Source organism: Physeter macrocephalus, chromosome 8 (assembly GCF_002837175.3).
Source record: "Physeter macrocephalus isolate SW-GA chromosome 8, ASM283717v5, whole genome shotgun sequence".
NCBI lineage: Eukaryota > Metazoa > Chordata > Mammalia > Artiodactyla > Physeteridae > Physeter > Physeter macrocephalus.
In genome coordinates, this window is record NC_041221.1 from 93,089,643 (window position 1) to 93,103,195 (window position 13,553).

Below are 13,553 nucleotides of genomic sequence, written 5' to 3' on the forward strand. Positions count from 1 at the left end.
ACGCACATATGTTCACCTTATCTTTGATAAAGGAGGCAAGAATATACAATGGAGAAAAGACAGCCTCTGCATTAAGTGGTGCTGGGAAAACTGGACAGCTACATGTAAGGGAATGAAATTAGAACACTGCCTAATACCATACACAAAAAATAATTCAAAATGGATTCAAGGCCTAAATGTAAGGCCAGACACTATAAAACTCTTAGAGGAAAACATAGGCAGAACACTCTATGACATAAATCACAGCAAGATCCTTTTGGACCCACCTCCTAGACAAAGGGAATAAAAACAAAAATAAACAAATAGGACCTAATGAAGCTTTTGCACAGCAAAGGAAAACATAAAGATGAAAAGACAACCCTCCAAATGGGAGAAAATATTTGCAAATGAGGCAACTGACAAAGGATTAATCTCCAAAATATACAAGCAGCTCATGCAGCTCAATATCAAAAAAACAAACAACCCAATCCAAAAATGGGCAGAAGACCTAAATAAACATTTCTCCAAAGAAGATATACAGATTGCCAACAAATACATGAAAGGATACTCAACATCACTAATAATTAGAGAAATGCAAATCAAAACTACAATGAAGTATCACCTCACACCAGTCAGAATGGCCATCATCAAAAAATCTACAAACAATAAATGCTGGAGAGGGTGTGGGGAAGAGGGCACCCTCTTGCACTGTTGGTGGGCATGTAAATGTAAATTGATACAGCCACTATGGAGAACAGTATGGAGGTTCCTTAAAAAACTAAAAATAGAATTACCATATGACCCACAATCCCACTACTGGGCATATACTCAGAGAAAACCATAATTCAAAAAGATACACGCACCTCAATGTTCATGGCAGCACTGTTTACAATAGCCAGGACATGGAAGCAATCTAAATGTCCATCAACAGAGGAATGGATAAAGAAGATGTGGTACACATATACAATGGATTATTACTCAGCCATAAAAAGGAATGAAATTGGGTCATTTGTAGAGACGTGGATGGACCTAGAGACTGTCATACAGAGTGAAGTAAGTCAGAAAGAGGAAAACAAATAGCGTATATTAACGCATATATGTGGACTCTGGAAAAATGGTATAATCATCTTATTTGCAAAGCAGAAATAGAGACACAGATATAGAGAACAAATGTATGGATACCAAGAGGGAAAGGTGGTGGGGTGGGAGGAACTGGCTGATTGGGATTGACATATATATATTGACATATATACTATACATATATGTATATATATAGACATATATACTATATATAACTGTTACTAAGTATAAAACAGATAACTAATGAGAACATACTGTATACCACAGGGAACTCTACTTAATGCACTGTGATGACCTAAGTGGGAAGGAAATACAAAAAAGAGGGGCTATGTGTGTCTGTATAACTGATTCATTTTGCTGTACAGTAGAAACACAACATTGTAAAGCAACTATACTCCCATAAAAAGTAATAAAAAAAAAGACAAAGTGAGACATTGAAGATAAGTTAGGCCATTAAGAAAACTTGGTAAGTGTAGATAAGGTACATACAGTAAGAACATTAAAGTTGTAACAATATGGAAAAAGAGTTAGTCACATCAATGTAGTCATTGGAAAGAATAATTTCTCTAAGAGATAAATTCACCAAATAGATAAAATAGCACTGTTCTGTAAAGGAGATAGGACAGGACAGCTATTTGTGAATAATGACATGCTTTTACTTATAAAATACGTAGAGAAAAACTAGAATGTAGCATATTGCCAACATAAAATTTCCTTGATTTTCTTAATTTCAGATTAAGATGATGAAGGACTTTTTGTTGTTGTTGTTACTTCATTTTGTTGCTGTTCTTTTTATTATTGTAAAAAATGACTCTGCTGTGATATAACTGCTGCTTAGAAATAACAGCTCGTGACACAAATATGACACAACCCACATAATCAGACTACAAAGAGCTTTAGAGTATAGAGAGAAAAACATTTCTATTTCATTTTGTAGAGCTGTGATATTCATGACCTATGAACTTCCTGTGCCATAAAATAATACTAAGTATAAAAACCTTACCGCCTTCACTAGAAGCCTTAAAGATTTACAATATCTGTATAAGGCAGGAAGAGCGGTTGAGTTGAGCAGGGCTGAGTTGAAAGGCATTATGGTGATGAGTCAGGTATATTCAAAGATAGTCACAAGTAGATAAAGTTGAACGGTTCTTGTTATGCCAAGCAGGATTTAAACAAACTTTTTAGCTGAGTTTGCCCTTGTTACAGAAGAAAAGCTTTAAGGATGTTCTCACATTGAGTACTCTAGTCAGGGCACAGTCACCGTCTTCTGCATTCAAATTTGTACTCTGCTTACACTTTTAAGCAGGAGATACACAACTTGTTTAGTGAAAAAATTTTCTATTACACTGCACAGTAAAATACACCTAACAGAAATGACAGCTTATGAGCAATGAAACCAGTAATTTAGGATGTGACATGGGCTCAGAGAAGTAAATGAGTAGTAGAACAGAATTTTTGTTTATAGGATGCAATTCTTTTAGGTGCTGTGAGAATTATTTTTTGTTAAGGAGATTCCAAATTAGTTGATTTTGGTGCCATTACCATTATTAAGTTTGGGGCCTCTGTGAATGTCCCTGGAATCTCTCTAAGAAACTATGAACTGAAGTAAACCAAATAGAGTGGTAGAACTTCTTGTAATAATTTAAATTCAAGAATGACACTTGTCTTTTATGATTGACAGAAAAGTAGATGAAACACAAGGAAGAAACTGATGAATTTATAGAAGTTTCTCATAAGGATATGTTCTAGGGCAGGGGTCATTTGAAAGGAAGACAATGTGTGAAAGAGCTGATAGGCTTTCAGGGAGAGTATGGAAAAATAGGACACTAGCAGGAAGGATAGTGAAAGGGAAAGGGTCAGTGTGGAATTTAAGTAAATTGGAAGAGTGAAATAGGGAGAATGCTGAAGAATAGGAAAATTGAGGAGTTTAAAGACTGTACTTCTGCAGAAGATGTACTGGGAGGCTCTGAGACTCATGACGAGACATAACTAGAATCAGGACTTAGATAATCTAGAAAACAGAAAGAAGCAGGAGAGAAATGACAGAAAGTTTTTAATTCTCAAATAGTGAAAAGCAAAGAACAATTTCTCTAAAACTATGGTACTTGATTGTTGGGTAAAAAAAATTTCTAATAATAATAATAGGAAGTTCTTGCTTTGCATGGTAATTTCTAATAATAATAATAGGAAGTTCTTGCTTTGGACTATACAGAGGACCATACAAGCTGAAACCAGGCAAAGTGATCATAATAATCAATGAAAAAAAACTACGGTTGTTCCATGACCTTTTTTTTGGTCAAAACATTAAAAGTCTTCTTACTGTCAGCTAAAAATGAATAGGGTCGGGGAATGAAAAAAAGAGTAAGACTAATTGTATTTAGTACATTACACTTCATCTTTAAAACATTAGAAACAATGAGAATTAAGATGCTTTATTTCTTTGTAAAAAACTTATTAAGAGTAGTTTGAATAGTGCTTGCTTTCTTGTCATATAACTTATGATACAGTTCAAGCAAATATTTTCTATGCCTTGGCTAACTTTCACACTCCTAAGTGTGGATCAGCTTCCAACATTTTACCCTTCAATCTTCCAATGTCATGAAATATCTCTGAGAGTTCATTTGATGTGAAGTGTTTTTTTGCCAGTATCACTTCCTCTGGGACATCTTCATCTTTTCGTCACAGTGCTTTCCAATTTCACTTCCAGCATTTCATGTGTTTGCTTCACTTTCATCTTTGTTGGCCAGATCTCTCTTCTGACCATCCATTTTTATAAATACAGATAGTGCTACTGTGTATGAACTGAATAACAGATATGCAGTGTTTGGTCAGTGACAGATTTTGAAAAAAGGGATATAATTGGTCATTGATCATGATGTGCATCTGTTATTTACATAGAGAGTTGTACTTAATACAATTACTAATAGTTAATATATTGTGGTAACTGAAATTTTGAACCTTGTTTTGGGAGGTTTGGTGTTATTTAACTAAACTATGGTAACTGAAATTTGTGTATATTAGAATGGTGCAAAGCGAGGACCACCTGTATTCATTGAGTTGTAACCATATGCCAGGTAGTATTTTAACAGTCCCGTATGGATTATTTCACTTAATTCTGACCATAAGCCAATAAGACTGTACTAGTATTATCCTCATTTTATAGAGAGTATGATTGTAGATCTTCGTCTGGCCATATTATAGAATTAATTCTCCACACATTTGGGAGGATACAAATTTCTCACAGTCATGTTAAATCCAAAGCTCTTCTTCATAAATGCTGACTTAATACCATTAAAGAGTTTGAAATGACAAGTAACACATTCATTTGAAACATATAGCTAGAGTAAAAAGTCAGGGTCTTATAATAGTAGGGAAGGAAGGTGGACACTAGCTCTTAGATAGTAGTGGGGTACCATTTAATAAAGTAAGCTGTTAGTGAACTAAGAGTTACATTTGGGTCCTGAAGGAGTTCGTAAGTCCTTAATCTTCCTCTTCACCTCACCTATTTCAATGATCAACCTGTGATTAGGAACCAAGAGAATCTCTGCAATGGACAAAAGACTTTTTTCCTAGGAGACTGTGAGTTCCTTGAGGGGCAAGAGTGATATCTAGCAATCTTTTAAATTAATTAATTAATTTATTTATTTTATTTTATTTTTGGCTGCGTTGGGTCTTCGTTGCTGTGCGCGGGCTTTCTCTAGTTGCGGAGAGCAGGGGCTACTCTTCATTGTGGTGTGCGGGCTTCTAATTGCGGTGGCTTCTCTTGTTGCGGAGCATGGGCTCTAGGCGCGCGGGCTTCAGTAGTTGTGGCTTGCGGGCTCAGTAGTTGTGGCTCGCAGGCTCTAGAGCACAGGCTCAGTAGTTGTGGCGCACGGGCTTAGCTGCTCCGCGGCATGTGGGATCTTCCCAGACCAGGGCTCGAACCCGTGTCCCCTGCATTGGCAGGCGGATTCTCAACCACTGTGCCACCAGGGAAGCCCCTCTAGCAATCTTTAGAGTCTAAACTAGTGGCTAGTACATATTAAGTACTCAATAAATCTTTGTACAATTAAGGAATAAATATTTACAGTTAGTTTCTTACCCCAAGAGAACCAAGAATAACTCAAGTTTGAAGTAAGACATGGGATTAGGCTCTAATTTTAGGGGAAATTAATTAAATCAACAATTGATTAATTGGTAAAAATAATTAAATTTGGATTTTCTAAAATTTAAGCTTTGCTGCCAGTGTTGATTTTATATGCTTGATATTATTTCTGAAGAAAAGCAAAACCAAATAATGCTGAGGGATTATTCCTTCAAAAGAGAAGTGCTATAAAAATCTAAACTACAATGGTTATGGAAAACTATACTTTTTATTATAAAATTCAACCTGCATATCATCTAGTTCCACAAATAGCTTTCCCACGTATTAGTTATATTTAATCATTTGTATCTGTGGCCTTAAATTAACAATGTCTTATTTTAAATTTAATCACTATCCTTCTGGAAACTAAGCAGGAAAGGTGTGGCTACTTTGCCACACAAATTAAAATGGAAAGAAGACTCAATTTCTTTGAAGGCAATTTATTAAAAGGAAATTAAAAGTAAAATATTCACTTTGCTCTTTTAAAATGTCTGAAACTAGCTAAAAACAAAAGAATCTCTAAGCCAATATTGATTTTAGAAGGTTATTAGAAAATTTCAATTTAGGGTCTCTTACAAAAGTCTCATTTATAAAGATCATTGCTATGCAAAGCTTAAAATGATATATATGTTTATTTGCTCAAAATTTTAAACAAGTAACTTCTATAATACTTTAGAAATTAAGAAATTATGTAAAATAACTGAATCTCCTGTACCATGAGATTATTCAAAACATGCATAAACTAGCTGGTACATGATTTCTTTATTTATTGGTATAACATATTGAATACTTGGGGTGAAATATGTATGGTTGAAGGGGATATTATGATAGAGATAATATGAATGGAAATACTAGTACCAGTTCTCAAAGAATATTTAGACATCATATATCAGTTAAACCAATGTTAATACCTAAAAGCTGAAGTCATTGATCAAATTCTCTTTAAAATATTTTTCATTAAATAAAACTATTTTCCTTTAAAGAAGGACGATATTTTAAGAACCATGATGAGACAAAATCTTTTAAAAATATACCCCTGCTTTAAAGTGCTGATAATCAACTTAGAACATCTTAGGATTTTACAAATGGTAAATACTTGACCTATCTATGGTGCCTAATGTTCTCTTTGCATTTTCATTTCAGTAACACAGAATATTTAGTTTAGAAGTTCTGAATCACTACTAGAAAGCAATGTAGTTTCTCTGAAGGGGTATGTTCTGGGGGTATTTTTGCCAGCAGACAGATTTATTGCTGGTGACTGGATGTCTTTCTGTGACAAGACAGACCAGGCAGGGAGGATGTAGATGGGAGGCACATACCACACGGCTGGTCAGAGAGAAGTGAAGGGCAGTGAACCCAGGCAAACCACACAGGTCAGGAAGGGGCAGGCAGGGGTGGTGGGCTGGGGGAGATGTGATTCCACAGGCTGCAGGACAAAGAGTCTCTAGGTGGGGGACAATGAAGCCAGGGAGACACAGAAGACAAAAATTATAAGAAAAGAACCTCACATAGAGACTAAATGAGATGACAGAGGGAGAGTCGGAGGGCAATATACAGACCCAGGGAGAGCCATCCAGAGCACTGACCCAGACAGCTGACAGAGGAAAGGAGAAAAAGAGGACAAGTGAAGCACAGACAGCCATGGGAGGGGACATCAATACTTAGTATCTGTTTAAAAAGAATGAAGATTTCTGTCTTAGGTATCACTGGTCCCGACTTACTTTTCTAACAACTAGGGACATAGCACTAAGAGCCATGAGACACTGCTATGGGGACTGTAAAAATAATATCTCTCACAAATTAACTCATAACTTAAACAATTTTCAAGTACAAATATAAATTCATATTATTTGCTTATTTATCCAAAAGCATTCCAAAATAATTAAAAACTTTTTATCTATAAAGGGAAAAGTTAGCTCAGTAAAAGGAGAGTTGCCACCTTTACTGCCAAATTCTTTGACGAATTTTTCACAAATTGGTTCAGAAAGCTGTAAAAAACATGGTGGCTATTTTTAATTTTTTTTTAAAGTGAGATTTCTGGAGTGAGACTACTTTTCACTGTGATTACTGGAAAACTGGAAAAGTCAAAATCACAGGATAATATTGGACCTGATTAAGTATATAAATATAATCAGGGCAAATATTGGTGATCTACATAAATATCATTTGTATGGTTGGATTATTTTAAATGAGTATCTGATCAGTTATTTCCCCAAAGTGCCTGATTCCAGCTAATTACAATGAATAATTCGCTGAAAACACAAGAATTTCTAGTGGTCAACTTTCAGAACACTCATCCCTAATATTAACTAATAATTATAAGGTAGCACAGAACAATGAATAGGGGAACTAACCTATGAATAACAGCTACAGTAATGAACAAAAACTGCCTGAAAAGTGCTATTTAGTTAACGAAAATACCACTTAAAGAATTAGAATGTATACCCTTTGAATGGAAGAGAGAGGAGTGCTAGAATTCTTGAGCAGTACATGTAGTCAAAAGTGGTACAGTATTATATATGCTAATATGTCTTGAATTTTAAAGTCTGTTTACAAGGCAAAGTATAGATTTTCAATTACCTAATTAATTTGAGCTATGTCTAAAAACATACTAGACAACTCAACTTGTCTACACATTCTGAATGATACCACATTCTAGAAGCAATTACCGTTGATTTTTCATTGGTATCTTTAGAAGGAAGTGATTATTCACTAATAAAGAAAAGATATAACTCCTTAGTGTCATCTCCTCAAGATATGTTTTCAGCAATAAAGTGAAGTGAATATTTAGCAAATATTCAGTAATTTTAGTCAGTGTAAACAGTCAGTCTGGATTATTTAAGTAAAGAAAAATTAGGGTTCAATTAATGGCCCCCTTCTATATCCAGAATAAGACAGGATCATCTAAATACAGTAAGTTTTCAAGTTTAATTCTTATCTCCTAAGATATCTACCTTGGTTCTTTTCTTCCCCTTTTTCTTTTCTTCTTCTTTTTTTTAACCATTTATACTGTTAATTTTCTAAATTTTACACAGATTTACATCAAGTATTCTAAGTAAGCTGAAATAAAAAAGAAAAAGCTATCTCAAGCCATGACAAAGGCAAGAAGAAATGAGATGGATACAAGTTTGGGGAGGGAATATATTGACAGGAATCAGACATCTAGACCGCATAGTTTTAATGAATCTAGGTTCAGGTATTTCCTTAATGGTAGGTGGAAAGAGCTTTCCATCCTGTGTGCCTGGTACAAAAGGGTCAAAGGTATGTGAAAATACTGATCCTCTCACCCTTCAGGTCAGCCAGGAGGGGCTCTGTCCATTCAACTCTGGACATAAGCAACCTTCTCTTATGTCAAGGTTGCTTATGTCCAGAGTGCCATACAAATGTCATACTTTTCTGTACGTGTTGCTTAAGGAAGAGTGGAATAACTTTAATAATTTTCTGGTAACTATGCTTTACGGTTACCATAAACCTTAGAGGACTGGTAAAAGTGGATCCAATGAGAAGGTCAGGTTTTCAAGAACCCAGAACAAGAGACTGCAGGGAGGACATAAGGGCGAAGATTTCAGACCTAAGTAGATACCCTGAAGTCTAGGAAAAGGATCTCTAAAAGGATCTCTAAAGTCAGATAAGCAAATATGTACTGTCTTTACCAGTGGGAAACGGTAGAAGATCAGGACTAGAAGGAATGTCCTACAAGTGTCATCTTCTCAGAGAGGCCTTCCCTGGCCACCTTCCTAAAAATTCGAATCCTCCCCTCCACATACACACACTTCAGGTCCTTTCTTCTTGTTTTCTATTCCTCCTACCAATGACCACTATCTAACATACTACATATATACTCTGCTTACTTACCTTGTTTATTACTGTCTGTATCATCTACTAGAATGTAAGCTCCACGTTGGGACCATTATCTGCTGTCATTCACTGCTATGTCCCTGGCACCTGCAGCAATGTCTGGTACACACTGAATTCTTTTTTAAAATTTTTATTTATTTATTTATTTATTTATTTATTTATTTATTTATTTATTTATTTATTTATTTATTTATTTATTTATTTATTTATTTATTTATTTATTTATTTATTTATTTATTTATTTATTTATTTATTTATTTATTTATTTATTTATTTATTTATTTATTTATTTATTTATTTATTTATTTATTTATTGCAGTACACGGGCCTCTCACTGTTGTGGACTCTCCCGTTGCGGAGCACAGGCTCCGGACGCGCAGGCTCAGCGGCCATGGCTCACGGGCCCAGCCGCTCCGTGGAATGTGGGATCTTCCCAGACCGGGGCACAAACCTGTGTCCCCTGCATTGGCAGGCAGACTCTCAACCACTGCGCCACCAGGGAAGCCCCCACACTGAATTCTTGTTGAATGAATGCATGCAGACTGAAAGCATATACCCAGACAGGCAGGGAGGGAGCACATTCGGAGGGGGCTGAAAGTATGTGGGCCTGAGCAGCGGTACTTACCCACACCCAGGCCCAGTTAGAACCCACCTGGCAAAGAGTGGACTGTCAGTCATAGGCCAGCCGAAGCAAGCTGTGTCCAGACTTGTAAGAAGTCAGAAGATATCAGTGCTCTATAACCTCGCCTGCTTTCAAACATTTATATTTTGCTTTCCTTTCACCCAGAAGAATGTCTGCTCATACACAGTTAAAAATTATATTTGCTATTTTGGGGAAGCAACACACCATATAAGATCATTTCTAATTTCATCTTTACTGCTACCCTAGTTTCTTTCAGCTTTGTCTCCTGATTTCTATGTCCTACTGAACATTTTTCTTTTGACTATTAGTCTTCCTTTTGATTTCTCCATTATATTTTCTGTCTTTCTGTGACTATGGTTTTGTGACCCTTACCAATGTCACAGAGAACATAGGAAAACATGAATAACTAAGTTATTTGTTGTTTAAAAATAGAATTGGAGACAAGAAAATGGAAGGGAAAATATTTCTGCAAATGCTTTTTCCATTTCTACAGGATTAAAATAATCAGTAATCATTTTAAAATAAATGACAGTTTTAAATTCTAAAATGACTAATGAAAATATATAGTGCCACATTACATTTTCACAGTGCCTTCCTCTTGATGAACTTAAAATATCCCTCCAGATACTAAAAAATTGTCCTTGTAACATTTCATAACATTTCTATAAGTGAGGCAGATATTTGCTGTTGCCATTTTATAACAAACATAAACAACCAAAATGTGGGCTATACAATAAACATATATCCTATTAACCTATTATATGTTTCTCTGAATAACATGTTTTCAATGTGCTGATTTTCACTAGTACGAAATACTATTAAAATAAAGAAGTGGGGGAACCAGTCACTTGGCACGTATTCAAGATCCCTCAAATATCCACCATTCACTATATGTTATAATAACTGAAAAGTCAGACTTCATTTTAAGTACAATATAAGATACAATGCTGACAATTCTTAAGTGTGGAGTTGTCAAGTATTACATTTGCTTTCGAAAGAAAAATAAAAACAATGTGACTGTACTGAAAATAATTATCAGTGTATTTTAAGAACAATTTAAAAATTTTATTATACCTGCTTTTAAAATATATATGCATAGGTAAACAACATTCATAAAATGCTTTTATGAGCATTAGATCTATTTTTGGGGTAAAGGGAAACATATTTAGTAATAAAGGAAAAAATACAATATTAAATGAGTATGTATTTTTACAGGTAATTTCATTGCTTTGACCATGAAACGTCTAGTCAAAAGATAAAAAGCAAATTATAACAAGAAAAAAAACTTCATAATTTAGAAATCTGGAAAAAAAAAAAAGGCTTCACTAAATTGAACGGATAGTCTGGACATCTATTACTAACGTGTGGTCAGTACACATCAAAAATTTCAAACAATCTTAACAGTTTAAATTATAGTAACAGGATTATTAATCAGAGAATTTCAAGTCTTTCAAAGGTACTTAAACAACATTTGCCATTTCTACTTGAATTTCCTGCCATGATCTCAACTATCATTATCTCAATTAAGTAGGTCATAAAACAATTTCATCATTTCTTTTTTTTTTTTTTTTTTTTTTTTTTGTTGTACACGGGCCTCTCAGTGTTGTGGCCTCTCCCGTTGCGGAGCACAGGCTCTGGATGTGCAGGCTCAGTGGCCATGGCTCACGGGCCAAGCCGCTCTGCGGCACGTGGGATCTTCCCGGACTGGGGCACGAACCCGTGTCCCCTGCATCGGCAGGCGGACTCTCAACCACTGCGCCACCAGGGAAGCCCCTAATTTCATCATTTCTTGCCCATAATTGATTTCCCCCTCCAGTTCCCCTGTACTTCTGGTAATAACATTTTCATTATCCCAGTTACTTTTCATTGGAGCTTATCATTGTCTTCTCCCTCCCCTTAGCTTCCACATTCAATCTATTTATCATCAAGGAGTGTAGATTCTTCCCAAGTCATATGTGTTACAGCTCTCCTAGCCTCTCTGTTCCCACTGCCACCACTCCAATTCACACCATCAACCACATACACTGGCTTTACTGTCACATCCTGCTGAGTCTACTGCCTCCGGCTTCTTGCTCCTGTTTTTTATTCATTTACTAAATTAATCTTCTTTAAAATTCCATTTTTATCATGTCATAATAATGTTGATCATGTCATAAAAAATGTTCAACATTTTTTTAGGACTCTGAGGGAAATCGCTGATTTTGATTGAAAACCTGTTCAATTTTTATAAGTAGGTATGGAAAATGCTAGGGGTACTGGCTCTAACTGTTCTCTCAATTGATGCAACCTAGTGTTGATGCCAGATTCAAAAGGAGCAAACTACCCACTGGCAGAGGGCCAGGAAACAGGTGTTTTTTGGAAAAAAAAGTCATTATAAGCTATTGTTCACTGCTATGTCCCCAGCTTCCAGAACAGTACCTGGAACATAATAATTGCTCAATAAATATTTGAGGAATAAATGGATGCAGGTTTCCCCTACTATCTGAAAGTAGAGAAACTCCTGTGAAACCTTTCGTAAGCCAAACTGATGTAGAGTGAAGAAGCAACTACGTTAGGGCACTCTTGCTAGTGGATGCCCAAAATAAATCGAGATAAGGCACAGATGTTTACATGCACAGTTAAGCTATGGCAACTTGATGTTGAGATGCAGAGTGTAGTTCCCAGAAAGGAGCTTAGTGGTGTCACTCTTGCAGCTCAGGGTACTTGCTGCCTCTATAATGGCTCCCTGAAAACAAATGCTGAATGCTATTTTTGCTTTCGCCTTTCTTCCTAAAAGCAAAAATCCTCTTTGGATTTCCTTCTGTTAATGGAAACAGGTACTAATGTAGGTCTTTCATAAAAGTGAAGTGGCATAAAGTAAGCTTTCATAAAGTGGGGGACAACTGTGTATGCTGTGGACTGTACATGAAATCTCCTTCTGATTTAAGCCAAATTTGCTGGAATAAACACCCACAGGAAATAGAAGGTTAAAGAAAGTAGCAAGTTCTGTTCTATGAAAAATTTGGTCAGAGAAAAGCTGAATAGTATAAGCTTAAGTATAAGCTCAGAGAAGAGCTGACAACTTAGTATAAGATCAAATGAGTGTGATAAAGAAGAAACAGTATCTTATCTTTGGTAAACTGTACCACAAAATCTAATGAGGTAGTGGAAGAGAAAGGGTAGAAATAAATTGTCTTCAAAGAGCTTTTTAGTGCCTTTTTTTTGAAAGAGTTGCTCTTAAACCCTAAGGTATCAGAGAAAAGATGAACCTTACAAAGCTTTAGTCTCAAAAAAAGTTAAGGTTTCTTTCTGCTTAGGTTTGAGCGACCACCAGAGTTGAAGTAAGCCTGTTGTATTAATTATCTACTGCTGTGGAACAAGTCGTCTCCAAAATTCACAGCTTAAAACAAAACACATTTATCAGTCCCAGCATCTGAGGGTCCTGGATCTGAGTGTGGCTTAGCTGGATGACTGGCTCAGGGCCTCTCACAAGGCCACAGTCAAGGTGCTGGCTGAGGTTGCAGTCATCTCAAGGCTCAACTGGGAGGGGATCCTTTTCCAGGGTCACTCTCGTGGCTGTTGGCAGGCTTCAGATCCTCACTGGCTCTCAGCCAGAGACACCGATTCCTTGCCACATAGGCCTCTGCATGAGCAGCTCACAACATGGCAGCTGGCTTCCATCAGAGGGAGCAAGCAAGAGGACAAGAAAGCCTGAGATCTGCCAGCATTCACTGGTATTACCATGTTCCCATTATCCTTAAGCAGTAGGCTTGATAGAATGGTGGAATGACTTTTTTTTTTTTTTTCTTTTTTTTTTTTTTTGCGGTACGTGGGCCTCTCACTGTTGTGGCCTCTCCCGTTGCGGAGCACAGGCTCCGGACGCGCAGGCTC

General features: G+C 36.2%; 1 protein-coding gene across 15 annotated transcripts in view; it reads right to left on the minus strand.

Annotated features, from left to right (window-relative positions):
• ARB2A (ARB2 cotranscriptional regulator A) overlaps positions 1-13,553 on the minus strand; it is a 447,123-nt gene that overhangs the window by 151,569 nt on the left and 282,001 nt on the right. The window contains exon 12 of one of the 15 annotated variants that reach the window (XM_055086679.1): positions 11,254-13,332. The exons of the other annotated variants lie outside the window; for them this stretch is intronic. Within the exon in view, the coding sequence (XP_054942654.1) occupies positions 13,319-13,332 (14 nt within the window). The 3' untranslated portion in view covers positions 11,254-13,318. Of the gene's footprint in view, positions 1-11,253; positions 13,333-13,553 lie in introns of those variants that run through there. 15 annotated transcript variants of the gene reach the window in all.